Source organism: Symphodus melops (genome assembly GCF_947650265.1).
Source record: "Symphodus melops genome assembly, chromosome: 1".
NCBI classification, from domain to species: Eukaryota; Metazoa; Chordata; class Actinopteri; order Labriformes; family Labridae; genus Symphodus; species Symphodus melops.
In genome coordinates this window covers 51,873,674-51,900,259 of record NC_136691.1, presented here as the reverse complement: position 1 = coordinate 51,900,259, position 26,586 = coordinate 51,873,674, and the positions used below count along the sequence as shown (strand labels likewise).

General features: G+C 40.3%; 1 protein-coding gene across 4 annotated transcripts in view; it reads left to right on the top strand.

Moving 5' to 3' along the window:
- Nucleotides 1–26,586, top strand: part of grid2 (glutamate receptor, ionotropic, delta 2) — a 475,776-nt gene that overhangs the window by 317,490 nt on the left and 131,700 nt on the right. For all 4 annotated transcript variants that reach the window (XR_013781008.1, XM_079365815.1, XM_079365816.1 and 1 more), the window contains exons 7-8: nucleotides 2,418–2,579; nucleotides 7,969–8,088. Coding sequence is in view for 3 of the 4 variants with exons in the window: in XM_079365815.1 (XP_079221941.1) it covers nucleotides 2,418–2,579; nucleotides 7,969–8,088 (282 nt within the window). In the remaining variant the exon portion in view is untranslated. The remainder of the gene's footprint in view (nucleotides 1–2,417; nucleotides 2,580–7,968; nucleotides 8,089–26,586) is intronic.

The window sequence follows — 26,586 nt, the reverse complement described above, 5'->3', positions numbered from 1 at the left end:
AGAAAAGGGAACACACTCTTATTTATGTGTCAAGACAAAAAAATGAAATTGAATTAATGTGCTGTTGATTTATGTGGATGCATACGCCCCTAGGGGAACACATTTGATGAAAGTTGGAAATACATTGAAAAAACAGAGACGTGCTCTTAATGTTTATGTGGGTATCTGCCTTTCAAGTCCTGAGACAGCTGTGCTCCAGGCCTACACCCACGATAATCAGAAGCGGGATGTAAAAATGGTTATTAGTTTTTTAATGGAGTAAAGTCTTATAATGAAATGAAAATATCAGCTAAATACATTGTTTTAATCAAAAGGTTGATTGAATCCCATAGATTGGAGTCTTGCAGTTCAAACTATTCTAGCCCTTTAATGTGGCAACATTGTTAACTTCAGAAGCCCTGAAGCGTTCAGTAATGTAAATAAAGCCCTACTCGTGGCTCTAAAATGAATGAAGTGTAAAAAGCTATTATCAGGAATCAAGCCCTCCAATGTATTCATTATTTGTCAGGTCGAGCACAGACGTGAGCGTTCATTGCACTGTGGAGGGTCGCAGGGGGAGTGTGTGTGTGTGTGTGTGTGTGTGTGTGTGTGTGTGTGTGTGTGTGTGTGTGTGTGTGTGCGTGGCTCATTACTATCGAGGACGAACAGTTTTTCATGCAAAGAGAGGAACAGTTGAAACAAGGTTGTACACATGTTCAAGTTGATATCGTGTGTGTGTGTGTGTGTGTCTGTGTGTGTATGTATTTGCGCATGGGTTTGTGAGAGGGTGAATTTGAGAGAGAGAGAGAGAGTCAGAGAGAGAGAGGAAGCAGATCTGCTCAGTGGTCAGAGAGTGGCCCAGAAGCCCAATTTCACACTGCACTGAAGCATATCAACTCAGGCTGACCACACACACACACACACACACACACACACACACACACACACACACACACACACACACACACACCCACACATACACACACATACACCGTATAATGTTCACTTGAAGTGTGCAGAGCCCACTGATCATTGAAGCTCCCCATAGAGCGGTATATTTTCACTTTAATTTCCTGAGAAAAAGCAGCAGGCAGTGAGACAGTGAGACAGAATGATTGATGGAAAAGAGACAGAGATATGGAACGGTGGATTCTCGTAAAGAAAGTGAAAGAAATTTGACTTAAAACATATTTTTTTCACGTTTTGATGAAATTAAATACTGTATTAAATAAAGTTCTAAAGCTTCAGACTGTGTCTTTTTATTCTTATAGGAGGGCTGTTAGCATTAACTAGTTCACCATGATTAATTCATGTCTTCAATGCAATTTTTTTTTAAATTACGATTTGCCATCTCCCTGCCTGCATCTTTGAATGTCTAATTATCACTCTAACTCTCTGACAGCGCAACTGATGGGTCGAAAGTAAAACCCACCTCATGGCATCGAACGTTTGACTTTTTCAAAGTTCCTCTTGAACAGTTTTCATTACGTTTTTTTATTGAACGTGTTGAACCCATTCCTCTTTCTGTGGTTAAGTTAATATTGTAATCATGGACGTGTTTTTTTGAATGAACCTAGCAAACTGTTCAGCACTTTAATGACAGGATATAGATCTATGCAATCGTGACGTTTCACATTCTTATCATAAAAAATCCTTAAATGAATGATATCTGGATTCTTTTGACATCAGAAACTTTTCACTTTTCAAGCTGAACTTGAAAGTTTATTTCTCTGGATAGAAGACAAAACCATCACCAGCTGTCTCGCCATGGTGGGATTATTATTTATGAGTAGTAAATCTATTCATTATTCACTCACTCGAAGTTGTGTAAATCACGTAACAATCGATCACGGACTAAACAAACTCCTCTCCTTTTTCTTTCTCACCTCACTCCAGCTCATTATTTGGTGCCAAGTACCTATCAATACCCTTTAATTAATGTCATCCTTTAAGCTTGCCCTCTGAGTGTCTGTGGGTGTACAAAGACGCCGTCTTTTAGGTGGAACAGGGAGACAGAGGAGGAAAAGAGTGAGGCTGTAAAGCAAAGCAGGAGGGGGCTTTTTTTCCCCCTGTTTATGATCAAAGTGTGGATGGATATTAATTCCAGTCAAGTATTTAATTTTGATAACATTTCAGCTTGAAAGCTTTCGACCTATTTCTCCAGCTTATTACCAATATCTGCATGTCTGTATGGGTACGTCTTTCAAAACTAGACTTCATAACTGGAGCACATGGATCCAAGACTTTGATCACGAGGAAGTCATGATGGAGTCAGTTTCTTGTTTTTAACTTGATCAGCATTATGCAGAAGTGTCTTATCATCCTCTTATCCTTGATTATCTCTCTCTCTCTCTCTCTCTCTCTCTCTCTCTCTCTCTCTCTCTCTCTCTCTGTATTGCCGACTGACTTTCTTGTCATTTTCCTTCTCCTACTCGTAGATCACCAACCGCTACATCTATGATTCTGTGCTGTTGCTAGCCAACACCTTCCACAGAAAGTTAGAGGACAGGAAATGGCACAGCATGGCCAGTCTGAGCTGCATCCGGAAGAACTCCAAACCGTGGCAGGGAGGCAAGAGCATGCTGGAAACTGTCAAAAAGGTAAGAAAATCAAGAAGAAAACACATTTCTCTACAAGTCGGACAGAGAGCTATTCAGCTTCAGTTAATTAGTATTAAAACCAATGTCCGACACAGCCCAGCAGATATATACAAAGAAATGTGCTTGTAGAGTTAATAAAAATAATTATTATTATTATTATTAACAATTATAATAATAATAATTATTATTATTATGATAATAACAATTACAATAATTATAATGTGCTTTATAGTACCTTTCATACAAGTATACAGCTCAAAGTGCTTTCCAGCAAAACAAGACTTAACATTATGGGGCGGCTGTGGGTCAGTGGGTAGAGTCATCGTCTCTCAACGGGAAGGTCGAGGGTTCGATCCCCAGCTCCCGATCTCCGAGCATCCGATGTGTCCTTGGGCAAGACACTTAACCCTGAATTGCTCCCCTGCTCTGTGTATGCAGTTCGCTGCTTCTGTGGCCGAACGCTTGGTGCGCAATTGCCCCACGGGGACAAATAGAGTTTAAAAAAATTATAATATGGATGCTATGCTATATGGATATATATGCACTCAACACAGTTCAGTTTTTAAAAAAAAAACATTCAGATGTCAGACATTGTAATATATGGTTAGTGTATTGCAGAATAAATGTTTGTGCCTATGGAGAATACAAAAAAGCCACACTAAATGTATCACATTCTACCATAACACTAGCAAAACATCCTTATTCAAAATAAACGTATGTTGTCTGGTGATGGAGTGTAGCATGTAACCATCTCCATTAAAGTTTAAAAGACAGCAACACTAACACATCTCTATCTTGATTGTTGTTTAAAAAAAAAAAGAAAACTGTCTCAGCTCTGTGGTCCAAACAAGAATTGAAGATTCAGAACCAGACTCTAAAGTTAGAAGGAAGACGTCCTGCTGCTGGACTGTATCAGAGACAAACTACCTCACAGCATGTTCCCTTAATGTCTGAGGACATAGGATTGTGATTTAAACCCGTAGATATCTTATTATTGCTTCTTAAACATGTTGAAGCGTTGTTGAAATTCAACACCATTCATAAAATTACTATTATGCAGATAAGACGTATGAAACAGTGAATGTCACAAACTGTACCGATTAGAAAGACGAGACAACCAACACCTTCATTTTCCTTTTGAAACTTCATTGTTGATCTCTTTGATCAAGGTCACCTGTCTTGAATCTGACTTCAAGCTGTCCCTGTGTTTCATCAGCTTCCTGCTGTGCTCTGCTGCTGTGTGATACTGTAGGTGTGTTTGTGCCAGTTTGGAAAAATAAAGAAAGATCTCATTATAATTTCTGCCAAATATGAAGTCTTTACTGAGAACAAAAAACACATCTGTCTGTCTGTTTGGAGACGAGTCTTGATTACTGCAGTCGTGAAAAACCAAAAACAACATGCCCGTTCCCTAACCTAACTACTCCATGCAAGCACGCACTCAGATGTCTTCCTATTCTTAGTCAAGTCTCCTGTGTATCTTTTAGTGAGAGGAAAAGCACTTCTCACACTTTTCATTTAGGGGAACATACATTTGCATTTCAAGACATTGTGCTCATTATATGAAATTTTGGAGACCAGGCGCCATCATTCCTTAGCTATTATTAAAACAGCAAGATGCAGTCTCTGCTACATTCACTAACAATGCCGTCTCTTACTCGAGTGGAAATCCCCACCAGGGATCAAGAGTGACACAGAGGAGGCTTTGAATAAGTCTACCTTTCTTCTGACTACATAAAAAAAAATCCAATTTCTGTTCATTACTTTGACTAAAAGTTTCCATTGCTTTGCAGACTTTATGAACTAATTGCTTATGAATTCAAAGGATTGCACACTTAAAAAAAAAACAACAAAAAAAATACTTGCATCAATCAGCAAGTTTGTTCAGTTCCTCAACAGTTGACTTTTGGTAGATAGTGGATTTCATCCCGCAGCGGTGATTTTTTTTGAATCTCTGAATTTCACCTTGAGTTTTTGACGCCTTGGTTTGGCAACACTTTCATCACTGTTAAATCCAATTGGATCAATGCCCTCTGTTTTGATATCAATACAGAAGTGCTCCAGGGAAGGCTGTTTGACTGAATGATGAAGCCAAGTGAAATGCTAATTTAGGATTAGTGTCAGACAATAATAAATGCAGCGCAATGTCTTTTATATCTATCTCTGCATTTCACCTTGAGATGAGGCTGGGTCTTGGCAACACTTTCATCAGCCAGCTCCGGCTGTTAAAGCAGTCCTGATGGCTGTCTCAACAGAGCTGTGTTAAAGAGCCCTGAGCAGTAGCAGAGTTCAAATCAGCAGCCTGGCATCACTTCCATTTTGCACTGTATCAGCACTGTGTGCTCCTGTGTGTGCCTATGAGTTTAATCAGCGTTCTGGTATGTGGGGCCATTATGCTAATGATAAATACTTATTTGCAGCTGTTGACAAGGAGTTGGATTGATGTTGACGTTTGGATTTCATTGACAAATAAAATGCAGCAAGTGAAATTTGTGATGTGCTTGCCACATGGCGCTTAGCTGTCATTGGCTGGTGTTTAACCACCATCAAATCTATGGTAGCCTGGTAAGTTTTAGGCTCCATATAAAGTTTCATTGGTCACTTCTTAAAGGCAGAGTGAGACCTTCTGCACACCCCTTCAACCAGCATTCGAAACTGTTACAAAGTCCAAATTCATAATGTCTCCCATTTCAAACAACAGCTGTTTACTTTCATCTTTCAATAATGAAAAACTCATTTCATGTTTCATGTTTTTTTCTCATTTTTCCCCCCACTCTTTCTCATGGGCCCAGTGGCATGTTCTTTGTATCAGGTGCAATTAAAGGGAAGATAATTGTTTGAATGTATTGTGCCAAAACTGAGCTGCCAACATTAATTAACTCAATAATTATGAAAGGCAATGAACAGTATCTGGGTGCATCCCGGCTTCCAAGAAAGCAAATAAACATGCAGTCTATTAAGTGTGACGCTGTGTGGATGTGTTTGTGTGTTTGGTCGACCCTGGGGAATAAAGCAATTAACAACGGTAATATATGCCAAATTGAAAATGTACATTATTTCAAAACAATATCAGACTGTAGTGAAAGAGGAGATACCAATGTACATTTTATTTTTCTATATTATTATCTTTCCTATTATTCTGTGAACATAAACACATGCACACTTTCAAAGTGCTTTCACCACTCTGATCTAAGTTAAAAATGATAAATACTTTGTTTATTGGACTAGGTGTATTCTTCTTATTACATGATATCACTTGTTTCAAACTAAAATCATCTCCACTTTGAAAATGATACCAATCCTTCCCAAGTATCTAAATTTGTAGTTTCACTGCCCGAGTAGCTTTGATGTAAGTCATTCCCTCTGTCTATATAGAAATAACTAAAACAAAAACAATTCTCATTTTCAAGTCATTGGAAATGGTAAATGGCCTGCGCGATGCTTTTTCTAGTCTTCTGGCTACTCAAAGCATGTTTACACCGCAGGTCACACCTACACATTTACACACTGATGGCAGAGGTTTCTATGTAAAGTGACCATCAGAAGGAACAAATCCCATTCGCAGACATTCATATCCTGCAGACGAAGCAGCAGGGGCAACTTGGGGTTAAGTGTCTTGCCAAGGACACATCAGACATGTTGCTGCAGGAGCTGGGAATCGAACCCTTGACTTCCCAGTTGAGAGACAACCGACTCTACCACTGACCTACAGCCGCCTCCAAACCATGTTTAAACTAGACTATAGTGCAGCCCAGTGCTCCGGTTTAATATCAACTTCATGCTCCATGTTTTAAATACTGAAGATAAATGCTCAACAACAAATACCACAATATGAAGATGTGCATGCTATACAACTATATATGTATGTGTGAAGAGTCTATCATAATGTCACATACAGGTTCAAGCATAGACACACTCTGAACATGAATCACATTATAACACCTCTCCTTCCCCGAAGCAGGAGCAGTGTCACCTCCACTAACAGGTCACACAACTAGAAGGAAGGGCAACGCTGGGGACTGACACCTTAGGGGTGCTGGTTGTGTGGATGTGTGTGTGTAAGTGTAGGTGTTGGGGTTTTGTGTGTGTGTGTGTGTGTGTAGGTGTGTGTGTGTGTGTGTGTGTGTGTGTGTGGATTATTATTATTGAATAAACCCACCTCAAACTGAAACTTTGCAGCCTCTCATTAAAAATAATTGCATATTAAACTTGTTCTTTTTTCATTGGAACAGTTATTAAGAAACAGATGAGTCATGTCTCTGTTTGACTACATGCAGTTATTTGATCTGATTTTTAGTAAGTTTGATAAATATTTGATAAGATTAATGTCAGACTGTACAGCAACAATTATTGTTGAGGCCTCTTACAGCCAAAAAAAGTATTCTTCTGTTGATGACAACAGACTTAATTAAGACGCTAATTAGGATAATGAAAGCAATCAGGACGATGATGACCATGATCACGCCAGCAATACTGATTTAAAAAATACTTGTGCGCTCTATTTTTAATCTTTGTGAAGTGCTTTACTTAATTGCCTTTTGTGTTTCATACTTTGCGTTGTAACATAACTTTATACACATTATATCACCGGATGTCCATGTCAGTATAAATACATTTCTTCTTGATTCGTCTTGCTTTGGTTAAAGGCAATTTATCTTTTTTGTGTGGAAACACGATCAAGGCTTGATTCACTTTGAGCCTGCTAAACCTGTGCAAATTAATCAAAAAGGCAGCTTCCAATTCACAAAACAGACACAGGGGTTGAATGCACCCCGATCGGCCTGCAGAGCACCATCTCTGTGCACCGGTGCTGGTTGCACAAAAATATTTTTTTACTTCACAAACACTAGATGGTATCCACAAAGACCTAAAGGTGTGCTTATTTATTTGCTAACAAATGTAGCAAATCAATAAATACATCTTTGGGCGCCATAGTGTTGTGAGTTTTTGTGCATTATGTCTAGTGGTTTTGACTCAACACCAAATAGGTACAGTTTGCTCGTGTTTTCTGACTTGCTCTTGACTAATTCAGAAATATGGAGCAAATAGCTTTGCACAGTTGGAGTGCAAAACGGTCTGTTGAGAAGAGTTGGTCAATGCACCGCAGTGTTGCTAATAGATTACTCAAACCTTCAGTTGTCAGGAAAACAATTCAGCCTCTGTTTTAAAATGAGTGCTCAGTAAAGGAGGTCTGTAAATACTACTTGGATGTTACTTTTATCAATATAATCCTGGGTTACATTCGTCTGGACTGCCAGCGGCTTTTGCCCGACTCAGATAGTTAGAGATAAGGGCCCTTTAATTTTATGTCTTTATCTTTTTTTCAAGTGGGAGTAGTGGCAAAACAATCCCACAGATAATTAAATCCTACCTTCTTGTTGTGTTGCAGTTCGGAGTGAGCGGCCTTACCAGTTTCCTAGAATTCACCGACAATGGCTCCAACCCGAACATCTTCTTTGAAATCCTGGGAACAAATTATGGAGAAGACAGGGGCCGGGGAGTCAGCAGGGTAAGTAGTTAAAACAGGACCCCTGTGTGGTGTTTTACCGTGGGTGAAGAGGGGAATCATTTCTGAAGCTGTAGAGGATTTACATAATTCCTGGATTTACTTGGGAATTTCTTTGCACCTGCTCACTACGTTATTTTCATCTCATATTTATTCAGCTTTTTCTGTCCTTGTGGCTGTCACTTCTGTGGAGAAGAGAACAGCTCTCCTACCTGTCTGTATTTACTTTTAGATTCTTGAGGATTATTTCCCCATTTTTCTATTAATGTGGAAGAACAAATGTAAAGAAGGAGTTAAAGCATCTATCCATATATTACCTTTTTCACACTCTTAGTTTGTATCGAAGTTTGGTTATCTATTTTTCTCTTGGCAAGTTGGACGCACAATCATCCAATGACTCACCTCTCTTTAGTGTTAATTGGTGCAACAAGAAGCTTTTGTAAAATGGCACCTGGCAAGGACACATGCAAAATAACATGATACATAGATCTTAATTGGCTGCTGAGCTTCTAAATATACGTGAGGACAAGTCCCTGTGTCCACCTTGTGTTTTATTCTGGGCAGAAAAGAGTTGGCTGTTCGCTCGGATGTTCTTGCATGCAGCGTTTCTGTGCTGAGAATAAAACGGCTGCAAGTCTGTCTTGTCTCTATGACAACGGTCTGTTGACAACGGCGGCTGTATTGAATCAAGTTTTGGGAGCACAGCTGCACTCGTAAATGTCACTTCCTCCTCTGTGACAAATCAAAATCAAGGAGGGGCAGAACTTAAGCTGTCAACGTTGTCAACAACAATGTCAGAGGAAAAATGAATTCTTTATCTCACCCCTGTTATCTCAAGCACCCAGACTTGTTTTTCTAAGACGGTACTATTTCCTGCTTTACATCTTAAGCTAACAACTTGTGTAACATAGCCACAGTATGCACAGGTAGAAGTGCTCTGAAATCGAGGATGTTGCCGCTGCCAGTGTGAAAAATCCCTCCATCAGGAGACACTGGTAATGAACTGGGATGGTGGAAACGCCTCGCTGATGTTGATTTCCCCTCACTCATCGTGCTTCATCTGGTTTACAAATCTACACTATATGGGGCTAAATGTACAATTCATAATCTCCGGTGACACCGTGACACCATAAACAAACACACAAAGACACATATAAGGACAGCGTCTATCCTCCATACCCGCAGGATCACTCTATAAATATATGAAATGGAGGTAGGGAGCTGTGATTACGGATAATGTGGTGAGACACCAACCTCTCGCGGCATGCCATCATAGACAAAATGAATCTTTAAAGTGCAACATAATTACATTAAGGCACAATTCCCAAATCATAGAGCATAATTACTTCTGAGCGGGCTGCAGCACTTGTTACACTTTACAGTCGCCTGCCACGATCTCTTTTAACACTCAGGACATTTGTTTATCTGTCTTTGGGATTCAATTAAATCCAAACATGGAATCGAATGACTAACAGGAGGATAATGTTCCTCTCTGACAGCCTGCTTATTCACTTTCTGTAGCTGAATCAAACCGTTTGCAAAAGATGAAGAGCTCTGGAAAATGAAGTTCATGCAGGGTGTCTAACCTGCAATAAAATCATGGAAGATAAGTGTCAGGCTGGAAAAGAGGTGAGTAAAAAAAAAAGTGGCTTTGACCTCCTCACCGCTGCAAAGAAAAGCCAGAGGAAACCCCGCTGAGGCAATTTATGTGTAACGATGTGCAGGGGGAAAAGTAAGAAGGGGATTAAAGCACTCGTGGAGCTGGGGAAAAAAATATATATACATAATGCATACCATCTTATACTGTAAAGGATTTACTCGCTTCTGTTTCTTGGTTTTCATTCTGTATTCACCTGTGCAGTTTGAGCATGATCGAAGGCTAGAGGGGAAAATAGAGCTTAATGAAAATGGATGATCATGAAAAGTAACCCTGTACCTTTGACCCGAGAGGTTAACATCCTCTGGAACGTAATGATGACCTGAGTGACAATGCTTCATTCTCAGGTTAATTATATAGTATGAACCACAGGCAGTGAAGATGTCTCTGTAATTTAAAGCATCCTGACGTCACATTCTGGATTTCCAATCATTAAACAAGAACTTGACACAAGACAGCCAAAGACAGAAGACATCTCTTCATTGGACTACTGCTAGTTATTGTTATTATTATACCAGAATTACAAACTTTGACAAATTACTAGTAAAGCGATATCAATGCCTGTTTGAGTTGTACAGAAGAAAAAAAAAAAAAAGTAATAGGCACTGATGATCATATGATTTCTTGTTTTCAATTACCAAAAACTGCAGGAAAATGTTTACACGCTGTCTAAATTGATAAAAAAATAAGTTGACAGTGTAAACCACTGTACCTATTTGTGCAATTAGACACAGGCTGAACCTGAACTCGCCCACCCAGAGGACCAGGGCCTCCTCACACGCATCCATCACCAGGCCACCAGCAACCCTAACCCTATTTATGCAATCTAGACAAAGTTTTGAGTTGCCTCCAAAAATAAGGTTCTTGTGTTTCATCTTAAATATCATTCATAATCATGTTGAAACAGCCGGTGAATTTTGAAAGGACCACAGCTGCTTTCTCTCTCTGTTATAACCTCCATTTCGTCTTAGATGATTGTAAGCTGAGACATCATATACTGTAACTGTAATTCAGTCTAACCTGTACACATTTGGTTGTACACTAACTAGATTTAATTGACGTGATTAGGATCATGGTCTATCGGCTGTTATAAAATGTAATAATACCTCATGAATCATTTTGCAATCATAATTAGCAGCAATTAGCAATCAGCCACAGCAATAACTTTAATTTAATAACATGGTTGAAAACTGGGGAAGCAGTGCAGCCAATGTTCTTCATGAAGAAGTTGATCTTTTTTTTAAATAGTTGTTCAGGGGGAGTCACAGATAGAGCTCATGTAATTCTCACTTCAGCTTCATCAATTCAGAAAAAGTGAATTATGATGAGAGTTACAAGTATTATCAATCGGACTCTCAACATTAATCTAATCAGCTTCATGTTAGCTTTCACACATGTACAATTCTCCAGAAAAAAATAGTTGAAAAAATCTAAAAAACCCTTTTCTAAGATTTATATTTGGGCTTCGTATGCCTTTATTGAAAGATAAATAGATATCAAAAATCAGGGAGATAGAGAGCCGGGAATGGCTGCAAGTCAGATTCAAACCAGGGCCACCCGCTTTCAAGGACTACAGCCACTGTACATGGGGCACGCATACTTACCCCTGGTGCCATTATGGAAGTTAAAAGCTCAGTTAAAATATTTGGGTGCAATGCCATGTAGGGCGATGTGAGCATGTATGTAACAGTCCCAACTGTCTCGTGTCAGAACTCTCTAAATATTTGATCCTTACATGCAAAACTATAATTACAGTAGCCATTTGCTTCATTAATGTAGTCTTCACTGCGGGGGAACTTTGTGTTTTAATAGTTGTGGAGACGGAGGTTTCACCTAACAATGACCTTCCCTAGAAAAAAAAACCAAACGCGTCTAACCCTTGAAACACATGAAATTAAGATTAGTTGTTTCTCTGGCTAAATTATAGATGATCTCTCTCTTTCTTGCACAGCGGGTCACTACACCATGTGCATTAACTTTCACTCAGTATGGAGTTTAATGTGTTTCTCTTGTACACTGCTGCTAATGTACAGCCATGTGTTTATATATAGGACAGCCATTCAGTGTCTGCATTAAGGATTTATACATCATGGATAAAATGCTCACACTACTGTACAGCAACGTCTGATATGTGTGTCTGCCTGATCATTAGCAGAGTACACATACACCCATAATTACGATATTTAAACTTAATTCTGTTCAGAGTACCACTAACCTGAGCGGGTTTTTTCACGCCCTCACTCTTCTCTGTTTCTTATCTCTCCTGGCGGTCTCACTAATGACTGACACACTGTGCTGCACTTTTATCTCCTTTTTCTATCTTACCTTAATTGAATTATTCATCCAAGGACCCCCTCTTTAACCCCCCCCCCCCCCCCCACACTCAATCCCCTCTTCCTCTCTCTTCCTTCCATCTCTCCAGTCTTCCGTCTCCATAATCTGCCTTTGCCGTTTTTCAATCCTCAGTCCCTCATCGAGAATATTTACCCCCATCATACTTCACACATATGCACACAGCTGTCGCGTTATAATGATTATAGCAGACACCTGATATTGTCGTAATTATTATGGTTGCCCTGTGGTAGAATTGGCTTTCTGCTTCATTACCTTCAGTAGCTATATAGTACATGGGAGCGTATATATCTCTCTCACTATACATTTACAGGCATGCAAGGCTCCAATGCGCTCTTATAGAGAGGCGACAAGTCTGCCATGTGTAATTGCTTAGTTAGCTATCTGCGACATCTTAAATGACTTCAGAGAGGAAAAATGGCTTCAGATTTACTGAAGAAGCAACACACTGTAAAAGGGACGCGGCTAAACGGGGAATAAAAGGATAATATAAAAAGGAAGTTACGATGAAAGACTGATGCATTGTTGCTCGATTAAGGGAAAGGGTGCATGTGAAGGAGAGAAAATGAAACAGGCAGGGAGACAGCTAGAAAGGAGATAGATGACCTAATCCTTATAGCTCCTGTACAAGCGATAGAAACAGCAGCACAGGCCATGATAGAGTCACAATCATTACCCTCTCACTCCCCTGCTCATGCTCTCTCTCTTTTTGGCTCTCACATCAGCACATATTCTCTATCTTTTGGAGGAGGCAGAAATATTGTCTCTCTTTGTGAGAATCGATGGCCTCGCAAACTGCAGCACTCTTAAATTGAGGTCACCTTCAATTATCATCTACAAGCCTGGTTTGACATATGTGGTAAATTACGCTAAGTGACTTCTCAGAGTCATGGGACCTTGGACCCCCCCCCCCCCCACACACATACACACACACACACACACACACACAATCCTGTCAGCATGTGAGAAGAATTTCTTCCATTACATGTTTTGAAACAATGAACGGCATATTCTCTAATGTGATGGCTTAATGTGCCCACCAACTCACACACAGCACCCTCAGGAATGCATGCAAGCAGAAGTACTGTATACACACACATTTGCATGCATCTTCTGGCATCTTCAGAAATGCTAAGCTAGCCCTTTTGGCTTTGCATGGCAATTAATGTCAGTCTGCATGACCGTCAGTGTGTAACACAGAGAAACAGTTCTACTTTCAACCAAGCGAATACGCATGCATGCAGGGATGATTTGCTGTTTACCATTACCCATTTCAACTGAGCTCAGATTAGAATTAATCATTGTTGTCTGAGTTTCTTTCATAATGCTGCATAGTGGCAGACACAGCTGTTATATCCCTTTGAATAAAATGTGACGGAGGGTAGATATTCTTGAAGGAAAGGATATATTATCCTCTGGATTAGGACAGACAGACAGACAGAACACAAGTGATTTTGTTTAATTCCAGGCCCAGAACAAGAAGATGAATCTCTTATTTCATTTGATTAGTTTTATCAAATTTACCATTCCAGGCTTGATTTTTTTTTTAAATCTCTTCATTTTTTATGTTTAGTAACACAAAGGGATATAAGTCTCTTCTAAATGGCTTTTATTTGACAAAGTAGTCTTTGGGGACAATTTACATGTCTAAACTGAAGTGAAGAACTGAGATAGCCTTAACGAAGGGTCTTGGATGCTTGTTTATTTGTAATCAGGTGATAGCATTGGGTCTCACTTGTACACAAAGCAGTTCCTTGAGATATGTGGAGAGAAACTTCCTGCTGTGTTTTGGTTCAGTGCCCACCTGTTCTTGGCTTGCATACCAATAACATATTGCTGCTCTGTGTTTCAATGATTTTTATCTGCTCACAGACCAGAAAGTACCCAGGACTCTGCAATATATCAACTGTTTCAAGTGAACATGAAATCTATCTGAGGGCTTTTAAAAGCAGGCCCAACCCTATGTTAAGTTAGTTGTACTGAAGGATGAGGAAAGTCGTCATCCATGCAGTCAGTCTTCAGGTAAAGAGCTCTTTGACAGTTAGAAAGCTCTTATTAAAAATCACAGCACAATTGTTTTTGACTGATGGCTGTGTGCCCAGCTCTCAACATTTGTGCCAATCAAAATCAGTTTAATGTAAATAAAGCAGAATATCATGGAAGAATGTTGCATCCCAAACAAGTCAGATGTTAACAAATCTTAACAGGATTTAAACACCATAAATGTCTGGTCAGGATTCTGTTACAATCTGTTCCGTAGTTGTTTCAGTCTCCACCAACGTCATAAACTTCTGCACAAACCAAGACTTAAAGGCCAGATCAACATATCTGATAGTATCAAATATGCTACACTTGTTAACAGGGAACGAGGCATAATAAGATGTTTATAAAATTGAGATTTTTTACGCCCAGCGTGTACTGTAGATCGTATAAGCAGCCTCTCTTGCACTCCCTGTTAATAGAACAAAATAGTTAGGATTCAGCTCGAAAGGGCAAGTTAGCCGGTGCTATTTTAGGGGGGTTAGAAGAGGGGCATCACCACCAGAACTGATTATTGCAATTATGTAAAAAAAAAAAGAAAAAAAAAAGAAGTCCTGCAGGGTATGGAGGGCGATGTAAAATGAGGGGGAGGTTAGAGAGGAGGTGCCGATGAGTCACACAGAGAGAAAAAAGACAGAAAGAAAGATGGGCATTATTTAAGGAAAATGAGACACGGATATTAAGTTCGAGGGGAACTAAAATAAATAAATCAGAGGAAAAGAGAAAGAAAATGTGTGCAAGAAGAGGCAGGGAGTGAAGGGCGTGAAGATAGTGACGGAGGAAAAATATCTCCAAGGGGAAAGATCCCTATTTCCCCCCAATTTTCCATCCTATTAAGTAGATTTGCATGTATCTTTATTCAGCGTGTCTTCCCCACCTACAGGGCAGGTGGGAGAGTGTGGAGAGAATGGTGGTGGCAGGAAGTGGAAGAAGGGGAGATGAAGGTAAAGATGCGTGGGAGAAAAGAGGAAGGGAGGGGACGGAGGGAAAAGAGAGGACGTCATTGATTTGTACTGCTTAACAGACTCTACCTACAGAGCTTTCCTTCACCATCACCTTACTTCATACGTGTGTGTGTGTGTGTGTGTGTGTGTGCGTGTGTGTGTGTGTGTGTGTGTGTCTCTCCATACAAACCCAGAGGCACACAGTCAAAGTCTCAAAGTTAACGTTGAGAGATCCTCCTTTTCGTCTTCTCCCCTCTGTCCTCTGTTACTTATAATTTATCTCTGTCAACTTGTATGGTGTCATACCAAGGTATGGTTTGAAATGGATCCTTGAGGAGCACACGTTTCCAAAGAAGAGAAGGAGTAATGCAACCCTTGTCTTTAATTTTTTAAAATATATTTATCATTCCTACCAATATGTCCATTTTGAGTTTGAATTGTTCAATGTGAGTAAAGAAATTCGACTTTGGGGTTGTGTCCCAAGAGAAAAAATGAAAAACTGCAGAAATTTCGAGATGGAGGACAAAGCACGAGAGCCCAACACTAAAATCCTAGTTGTTTGCCTTGATGTTAACTCCCAGTGTAGTTGGCTTTATTCAAATCAACAAACAATTGACACACTGGTAACGTGATCAGAACATTCTCAACCCTGCCCGCTCACTCAATATGAATTATCCTCAATAAATCCTTCTGCCTTCACACATGGTTCACCCAACTTCAGTTGTTTTACCAGGTGTCTTGCAAAATGATGGAAAAAATGATGTCTTATTGGGTTGACACACTTAACTCAACCTGGGTAAAATGTTGGAAACATTTTTGTAGTTTTAGACTTGCCTAAAAACACCTTACAGTCCCAAGACTGCATTAAACCTCAACACTCTTTCACTTAGAAAAGATGACTGCCAATGCTGCCAACTGCACGTAAAGTTGTCGGTTTCAAGTGTAGTTTTGGAGCCATTATGCGGTACAGCTGGATTTAAATGAACAAATACTAAATTCACTGCAACACGAGCAGTGGCTTGTTCATGCTAGAGCACTTTAATATCACAGCACAATTAGTTTCATCCAGAACCTCCACCATTTACCACTCAGCATCAAATGAGAAATAATGAAGGCAATTCATTGTACAAAAATACACACAAAAAATACACAACAGCTAAGGTTTGATGTGTGGTGACTAAGCCTGTCAAATGTAATTCTGTTTAATAGGCTTGTTTGTCTTAATGGGGTTTGGCGAGAATATTGATATTAATTGTGTCTCCGTTGAGTATTACAAGTGCAGTGCAGCCTAGCTTAGCTTAAATAACAGATGAATAGAGGAACTGCTTTTTAGTCCAACAAAGGTGCTGGTTACAACTAGAGCCTTGATTTAAGGTGAGTAAGAAACATATAAACTGGCTTTTACCCTGGCAGGTGGTGTATGTTTCCAGGTGAACAACATTTAGTAAAATCATAAAACATCGGATAAGTCTCATTAACATGAAAATTCTAGTTTTTAATTGAGTAAAAAAACTAGACAAAAATCAGGTGATGCTCAGATGTACTGACGTTAAAATCAATTGGGTTATTGACTAGAATGAGCTTTTCCTCCTGTTTTCTAGTAGATCAATCTGGCTACTGATCTTCAAAGAATTCAATTCATATTGATCTGCTTACATCAATTCCAGCCAGACAGCAAACAAACACATTTCCAAAAATGCTAACTTTTATCCTCAGCCTCATCTTTTAGCCTGTCATTCTTTTTCAGCTTGAGGCAGCAGCACTCAATAACTATTTATTCCAACCTTTCTTTTGAAAACCACTTTGACCCTCCTGAGCTCATGAATACTTCAGAATTTTCTGACTTCTCCTGTGGCGTGATTGATGTCAGCGATTTGTTTTAGCTGGAAGGTCTTGTCAGTCATGAGTGAACTGTGATGCACTGACCAGCAAGTTGTATTGTGGGTGACCACAGAGCAGTGGACACCGAACACTAATTGAAGTTGACAGACTGCCTCTAGTGTCCTTGAATAAGCTTAGTGTGGCAGCGCAAGGAATTTTTAATGCTGTGTTTGTCTTTGTAGTATTTAAGGGGGAAGAGAGATATCAAAGAGCATAGATAACGTTACACTGTGTATACTTTCATCTGACTTCATGTTGACTTCATGCTTTGGGTGAGAACGATTTTTGCCTGTAAGAGAGTGTGACAGAGGTTATTAATGCTCTTAAAAAATGGACATGAGCTTGTATAGCGCTTTTCTAGTCTTCTGCTGCACTATGACAATGTCGGTCACACTTACACATTAATACCCATTGACACAGTGATGGCTGAGGTTGTCATGTAAAGTCCATTTTAAAGATCGGTTCTGTTGGCAGCAGATGAAGTAAGTCAACAAAGACTTTTCCCAGCAACACTTTCCAGCTGCTCCTGGGGGATCCCGAGCCGTTCCCAGGCGAGACGGGATTTATAATCCCTCCAGCGTGTTCTGGGTGTGCCCCGGGCCCTGGAAAACCTGTCCTTTCAAAGCGAAGGAACAGCAGCTCTACTCCGAGCTCCCCTTGAATGACCGAGCCCCTCACCCTATCTCTAAGGCTGAACCCAGCCACCTACCGGAGGAGGCTCATTTCGGCCACTTGTATCCGCAATCTTATTCTTTTGGTCACTACCCATAGCTCATGACCATAGGTGAGGGTTGGAACGAAGGCATGTGGCTGCAGCAGCTGGGGATCAAACCCCTAACCTTCCAGTTTAGAGATGTCAGACTCTACCACTAATCCACAGCACACCCTCGAGACACTAGATTGACAGGTTGATATAATAATAACATATAGATAACAACTAATTAACGTAGTGTTTTCTAGAATATCATTGAATGCTAGTAACTAGCTGTTCCCCCAGGGTTATCAACTATTTTGTTTTACTGAAAAATATACTTTCAATACTGTCTGTCTGGTTGCTCAGTATAACAACCGCCAGGTATCAAGACACACAGCCTGCAAAACAGTTGTAGTATATCATTAAGACAGCATTGGACCGTCAAGCTCCGAGCTTGTTTTTTAACAGTTAAATAGCCTATGTGACACTGTGTGAAAATTGAGAGAAAGCTTGAGAGAGGGAAGGAATGAGAGCGTTGGAGAGACGTCGCTGATAATTGAAGCAAAAAAATATTAGAATGCAGAGATTACCTGCTGTCGCATAAACCCCAATGGGAAACTCATTGTGCTGCCAAACAAAAACAAGGTTGTGTAAACAGTATGGAAACCACCAAACACTCGCCCTGCAGCCTCTCGTCTGCTTCTGTGTTTGTCAAGACAAGCCGCGAGAAGTTTTATTCCCCAGATGCTCCACTGTCAGTCCCGTCTCACATCTCAGCCAAGACAGATTCTGTGCTGTGACATAAAAGGGGAACCGAGAGGCAGAATATCCTTCCACTGCACATAGGTGAATGCATATTAGATTGCTCTACTGTACATTATTATTCGGCAGGTTCAGAAGTCATTGTGCTGTAACAGCTTCCAGGATCTCATGGAGAGAAAGAAAGAAAGAGAAAGAAAGAGGTGAAGAGAAAGAATAAAAGAATCGCAGTGCCATTGTGTGCGACTACAAAAAGTTTTCATACTGCTCTCTACCTATTTCGAGAATACGGGTACAGATGTCTGGGTTTCAAAAGAATTCCTGCAGTGTTGAGAAAATCAGCATTATACATCTTCAATTCTAGCCCTCTTCACCAAACCTCACCCTGTTGATTTGCTCCGCTGTGCTGCGGTGATGTACGAGAACCTCATGTTTGCAGAGAAAGTCTGTTTCTTCAACCGCAACGGTTAAAGAGAGGGGAAACGTATGTCATTCTATCAGTGAAACATAACTTAAGGTAATGAAAACAAAGAAAGGCATGCATGGCTAATGTTCTGAAAGATCACAAGAAATTATTAGGGGTGGAAGTCTGCATTTAGCGTCAAATTGTGGGTAGACAGGAGGCGGGATAAAAAATGGAGAGGCCGCCATGTTTGAGCCCTCAGGCTAGTGTGTTTATTTAAGTCAGGTCAGACGGATGTCAGGAGAGAATGAGTGCGGCGTGGGAGTGATAGATGGACAGAGAAAAAGAAGAGGAAAAGGGAAACGAGGTGGGTTGTCAGTCCTTGGGTAAATCTTAGCTGCGTGGTAGATAGATGGATTGATGGACGGATGAACAGATTGACAGGAACAGGGATGTGAAGGAGAGATAAGGGGCAGGCCTAATTGCCTGTGACCTGGTTGTAAACATTGCACTTCTACTGTAGGTTGACAGCATCAGTGAATGAGAACAGAATGGGAACAGTGGTGTCTGACTCCAGAGTTGTGTCCCTTTGTTAAACATACCATGGCTTTATGAAAAAGGGAAGACAACTGGCCCACACCTGAGCTCAAATCTTTGATGCAGGAGCATTTTCCTGTGTCGGGTTTGGTCAAGGATAATGGAATAAACAAGAGAAGATGTAAGATTGTTGTAAATTTAGTAAAGGACAGAAAGATGAGTGCGTTTACAAATATGTCACAGGAAAAGGCCAGGGGGGCAAAGAAAAACAGAAGCTCAAGTTCAGTGAGGATCATCCGTCAGAGAAATTTTCTTAGCAACAAGAAAGAACAGTGTCAGACCAAAGCTCACACTGGTGCACTGATGCCTTGCTGGGCGAATTTAAACTAAACTGTGAAGAATAGAAGCTGACAGAGAGTCAGACAAACTGGTAGATGGAAAGTTGTGTAGGCAAAAACAGTGTGTGTTGAAGCTGTATCTTGGGGTGAATTTGTTGATAACCTTTTTTTTGTTTTGATTTTATCGAGGATGAGCGTTATTCACAATAACAGTGTAACTTTTTTTCAAGAGGCTTAAACCCCACCTGAGCTCCAGCTCTCAGTCTGTGTTGGTTGACTGAAAGTTAGGGTGAGACAGGATTTTCACTTTTGAGATCCCCATCGATGGGACTCCAAATCCCCCTGCAGGAACAAATGGGTGACGTCACTCAGACTTCAATCAATAACATTAGCAACCTTAAGGTTTCAAACGTCTACATTTAATCACAAGCAATGTTCCCTCTAATTTTTCATGTGTCTGGGCATACACACAAGCTCCCTGAGCACACTAAGGACCACTGTGAGCAACATCAGATGTGTACGCTGTGGCCACACACCAGTATCATACCTGTACAAAACCTTGGATCAAAGCAAGTTACATGGCTTATTAAAAGAATCGAATTACAGCAGCAATTTTCACTAGTTCACTTTTTAAAGTGATTTGACAAACTTTAAAGGAAAAAGACAAAAATCTTGTTGTTCATGAGATGTGTAGTATGTTTTATGTGAAGAGTCTTGCTTGGCCATGTGAAGAGTCTTGCTTGGCCATGTGAAGAGTCTTGCTTGGCCATGGGAAGAGTCTTGCTTTGGCCATGGGAAGAGTCTTGCTTGGCCATGGGAAGAGTCTTGCTTGGCCATGTGAAGAGTCTTGCTTGGCCATGGGAAGAGTCTTGCTTTGGCCATGGGAAGAGTCTTGCTTTGGCCATGGGAAGAGTCTTGCTTGGCCATGGGAAGAGTCTTGCTTTGGCCATGGGAAGAGTCTTGCTTGGCCATGGGAAGAGTCTTGCTTGGCCATGGGAAGAGTCTTGCTTTGGCCTGGGTGAGGTCCAGTTGTGGCCTGGGTGAGGGTCCTGTTCTGGAAGAAGTGACACATATACACCTTTCAGACATAACATTTTGTTCACATTAAAACATTCACATTTTGCACAATGACGTGTGCTGTAGCTTGTGATACAGTGTAAATTCCTGTAACTCTGTCTGTAAAATATGTAATTACTCAGTTTTTTATTATCATTTCTACTACCCATACATTGTCTAGTAGTAACATCATTTAATGATTAATATCCATAAGTAAAAAATCTTTGTAAATGTCACTAGAATATGCACAAATCTGACTTAAATTTTACCTTATTTTTCACGTCTGTCCTTCGCACTTCTCCAATGGTTGTACACTTTGTCCAGGTTGATGGCTTCGTCTGCTTCTTGCTTTGACTTTATGCGCATCAGCTGGTCCAAATGTGCCACTTCAAGACGATTTCTGTCACCCAGTTTCACCGCTTGTTCTTCTATTTGAACATATTCTGACAGCCATTCCATCTTAAAAGAACCGCATTTCTTTTTCACAATGGCTTGGTGAGTGGATGTGTCGCTGCCCGTTCGTTTCGCCATGATAAGGGGTTAACATTTGCTTATCGTAACTCCACCGCACTGTTGTTAGCTAGCTAACCTGCGTGGCGCGAATGGGCAGGGTTAATATGCAAGCACTGTCAATGATTGGCTGCGCATATCATATCATTGGCTGGACACCTGTCACTCACTGAGTTACGTTGCAAAATGGTACAGAAAACAAAAATATTATTGTTATTATTATTGGTTTAATTGATTAGATAAGATTAGGACTAATATTAGATATTAATTAATACGTTTATGTTGAATTTTATTTTATGCGCTGCATAGATTTTCTTGTGCGCTGAGAATGTGCGAGCAGTGCGCGATTGCACAAGCGCGCAGCTTAGAGGGAACATTGATCACAAGATACATAAACATTCAGTACCCCCGTGGTTTAATTCACCGGCTTCACAGTGAAAACCTGTCTTTGTCACCAAACAAAAGTTTTTTCTTATGCTGCAAGAAAAAGCCTCATTTTAATTATCAAGTTAAAGCCGTTTTAAAGTCTCCCACTCCCTTTGGTTTTGAAGGTAATGTATGTACACATGTACACAAGTGTGCACAGTGATAAAAAAAAGTAAGCTGCTTATGGCTCTGTAAAACGTTAGCATGAGTTTAGAGACACTCCTGAGGGGGTTACGGAACAAAAAGTAGATGCATGACTTCACTTCTTAGGTCTAATCCTGCCCCTAGAGGCCAATCAAGACCTCTTAACTCTTCCAATGGATGATCAGTAAATATTGGCCCCGAGCTATTTCCTCTAGAACTCCAGCCAATTACTCCCCTTATAATTACTTAGACCTGTTTTTTTTCAATAAGAAGTTGTTGTTTTACCACACATACACTTACCGTAATGAGAGCTCCTTAGACATTCTGACCCAAACAAGACATTTTCATGTGAAAATCAAATCTTATAACTGTTATAATAACCATAGATACAGTAAAGCAAATCCATCACCCTTTACTCTAAAGCTAAGCTCCATGAGTGTTGTGTCCTGTCCTTACACAAGGGCATATAGTGCACCGTTGTCCCTGTAAACAACTATATCCTGTACCTGTCCTCTTTTTTCCTGCCTCATCTACAACATGTTGTCCATATGACCCTTAAAAGGATAAAAACATTAAATCGAACTGAATGCAGGCTATCTCCTAATCAAAACATGTCAAAAAAGATCAGCTGCACAGAATATTGTCCTTGAAATAAGACCTTTATGTTATGTAAGAATTTTAAAGGCACAGTATGTAAAATCCGCCACCAGGGGTCTCTCAATCAAATTAGTAAAGCCCCTTGTCCACCTAGCGTTTTTTTCTTCTCAGTGCTAGCGTTTTTTTCCAGTTGTTTTCAATGAGAGCGTTCACAGCTAAAAGCTTTATTACAAGCACTTTTTTTTTTTTACGTTCTCAGTGCTCAAGTTGAAAAACGTACAACTTTTAGAAAGGCGCTATTGAGGTCTCCGGCGCTCTTTTCAAAATGTTGGAAATATTTGATGTAATGTACTACATCCATTTTTCATTAAAATAATACTAAAATCAATTATCTCTCATTATTATCTTGTATTTTTTGTACTCCTGTATTTTCTCTTTTTCTGATATGCATACACACACAGACACACAAACACACACACAGCAGCCTCCCTATCTGAGGGCCGCATACCAAACAATCATATCACAGAATAATCTACGGGTGAATCACCAAATGCCTTCAGTGGATATCTCATAGGCTTAATATGCATTGGCAAGAGGGATTTGTGCTGTGTGTGTTCCTGTGTGTATTCATGTGTGTGTGCGTGTGATGGCTACACATACTAAAGTGATTACAGTTGAGAGAACAGATTTGCATTGGTTTGATATGCCATCCATCTTTCCCTCCCTCATCTTGCACCTCTTCACAACCCCCTTCATTTCATTTCCTCTCTTCTCATATTCTTTTCTGTCATCCCCTCTCCCTCTCTTTCTGTCCCTCACTCTCTCTCTCTCTCTCTGTCCTTCTCTCTCTCTGTCCCTCTCTCTCTCTCTGTCCTTCTCTCTCTCTCTCATTCTGCCTTCTCTGACTTTGCAAGAGGGCTTTTTTAAGATCCACTAAATTATATTAAGGTGTGACTATCAATGGCTCTGCGTCTGTTTTAATCATTGGGCCACATTAATTCTGGTCTGGTTACACTTCACTTTTTTATTTTGTATATATATATATATATATATATATATATTTTCTTTTTTTCTTTTTTTTGTATTAAGCCTTTCATTTACGTGAAGTCTTAATTTTCAGCTCCTGAATATTGGTTTTCATATTCCCCTCATTGTGGATGGATCTGAAAGTAGTTAGATGTTCTTCTGGGGAGGAGGAATACAAAATGATTTGAGATCTGATTATTAGTTCGTCAACATCCTGGTGAGAATCTCTTCTCTCAGTATCCAATTCCACTTAACTTTAGCTTGTTTAGTGCTTTTCTAAGGCTTTTACACCACAGATCACACTGACCCATCCACACACTGATGACAGAGGCTGTTATGTAAAGTGACTATCTTTCCAATTCTTTAACGTTAATTTGCCGCCAACGAAGCAGCAAAACTAACTTGGGGTTAAGTGTTGAGATCATGACATGACCAACGACACATGGAGACTATTTTTGATGGAGAACTAAAACAACAGGTTAATTCAGGTGTAGGTGCTTGACGGGGATTCCTGTCCCTCTCTATTCCTTTTTTCTTCTTTCTGATGTTTATAGCCTTCAGATTTTCTACCGATTAAAACATAAACATCAATAATCTTGATTTAAACAAATAGTCCACCACACATTTTTAAATCAGTTGTAGTGTCTGTATCCTTATTTTCAGTGTCTTATTCCTTCTAGACTCCTCCCACCCCCTGCTCTTATATTCTTATCGCGTATATTTACACCAGCCCCCCTCAGCTATTCTTTTTTGTCTCCTCAAGAATATCCCTCCTTCCCTCTCTCTTTTACTCTCTCTCTGCCAGCAAGACCTGCAGGCTTTCAGCAGCATTACAGCGTGTAAACCTCGGATTACAGCAGCCAGAGTCTGACTAGCACTGCATGCCTCTGTGGATCACAAGTACACAAGTGTGTGAACGCACACTTACTCACACGCCACCAACACACATATATGCAAGGCATTTACATAGCTGCTGACACACATGATCCTTACAGACACTTATGTACACAGTGCACAGACACACACACATGCTGTGTACACGATCAGTATGAGTACACACACACACACTGGATTACTGTGCACAAGCACAAACACCAACACCGTTCTACTCCACCTCCCGTTGTGGTCCCAGTGTCGCTAACACTGCTAACTCGCTAGAGGATCAGCGCCCCTCCTCTGCTGTGTGTTTACTCAACATCTCCACTGATTACTGCTGCTTTTACTCCAGCTGGCGTCCCGGTACTTCTCTCTGTAAGTGTCCACCTCCTGTGCTCATTGATGGACACATGTAAGAATAACTCCCTCCTTACGCCTCTCTTGACATATCCAGCTGGGATTTTGTCAACATCACACAAACAATTAAACCAAGTTTCTGAAACTCCAAATGAGAACGTCTTTTAATAAATGTATCAGCCGAGTCGACGAAAAGAATATTTCAAACATTGTCAGAATTTTTTTTTTTTTTTTTTTTATTATTTCACTTTTATAACCTTTCTTTGAATGTACTGACCTGCAGCTTTGATCCAAGCTCAATAAAGTTTTGGGTTATAGTAAGAAACTATATTTTAAAGTTCATCGACATGGTTTTGGTCATGTTAATTCAGTGAACAGTCACATAAAGCTTTAAGGTACAGTATGTGTTTACCTGGGGAGAATTTCAATTTATTTTTTAAGATAAGATAAGATATGTTAAGATGAGATAAGAACTATAGGTGGGAGAGCTCCGAGCTGCAGCATCTGTGCATGCCGCCATGGCAATGTGTTGTTGACTGTGAACACTGACTGTCACTGTGAACCTTGGACTTTGGAGTCACAATCCTTGTGAGTCATGTTATTAATAAATGTAAACATATAATGTTTAATGAGGAGAGTATGAAAACTCCCAGTCTGACCACCACTTGACCTCTGTGGTAAAAAAAACAAAAACCCATCATGTTTGTGAAAGAACCAGACTTTAAGGATGCTCGCTTTGAGTTGAAGATTTTTTGTAAAGTCTTTTTTCAAACCGTTACTGCTTTAACATTTGATATTCTGGATGAGTAAATGTAGCCTGTGCAGGGGTAGCGCATCTGAAAATGTACTATATTAGTTTTGGTGGGCAGGCACGCCACAGGCAGGGAAGAGACAAGAACAAAGAAAAGAGCGTTATGTGCTCTGAATGTAACTGTAATTCTGTTTGATGTGAAACGGTGGATCTTCCCCTTTTATTCCACATCAATTTAACTTCTCATAGCTGCCTGATGTTGATGTCAACAACACTGCTGTTCCAAGCTGCTTTGACCTATTTTTTTTGTGAACTGATCTTTTCCATTATAAGTTTTATCTGTCTGCAGCTGTAATGGCTTTGATGACATTTCCACTGGATGTATATGTATCTCTTTATTAAGTTCTCTGGCCCAGCCTGTGGACCTTTGCTGTCTCTGTATGTCTGTTTTCTGAGCCTGTTCTCTTTACAGCGAGACAAGTGTCAGCTTACAGAGAAGGTCAAGAGAGGTAATGCAACAAAACGGCTGCTTTTGGACAAGCTAGCTTAGAGACAGGCCCCCGGTGGACAGGAGGAATCAGAGTGACGGGTGACAGGACTCTGTGTGTGTGTGTGTGTGTGTGTGTGTGTGTGTGTGTGTGTGTGTGTGTTAGAGAGAGAGAGACAGAGAGAGAGTTGGACAGCTGAGAAGTGAAGGGTGCCAAGTGTAAACTACCGCTAGAATGGCTGCAAAACAGACCCTGACTGTCCACGCTGGTTACACGTCAGTGTCCATTTCTTCTGAGGTACAGCGCATGACGTCCAGAAGTCAAGTGTCAACCAGTCAAGTTTAAACAACTGAGTCACACTTACTGACTGACTGAGCGACCAGTTTACTGTCTTGCTGCATTGGGGGAACTGAGTGGCTGTCAGTCAGTCAGCCTGACAGATTGGCGAGCAATGTAAGTGCGGCTGACATTGTGTAAATTGACTTTGTAGGTGTAATTGTCTGCTGCCTCAGCTTGACAGCAAGACTTAAATGAGCAGTCTAAGGTGAAAGTAAACAACAAATGTAGGATTTGATATTAGATGGTTATGGGGCATGGTCATTTTCTGTATTACTGTATTGTTGCTGCAATGCCCGAATTTCCTCTGAGGCCTCAAGGGATTGATA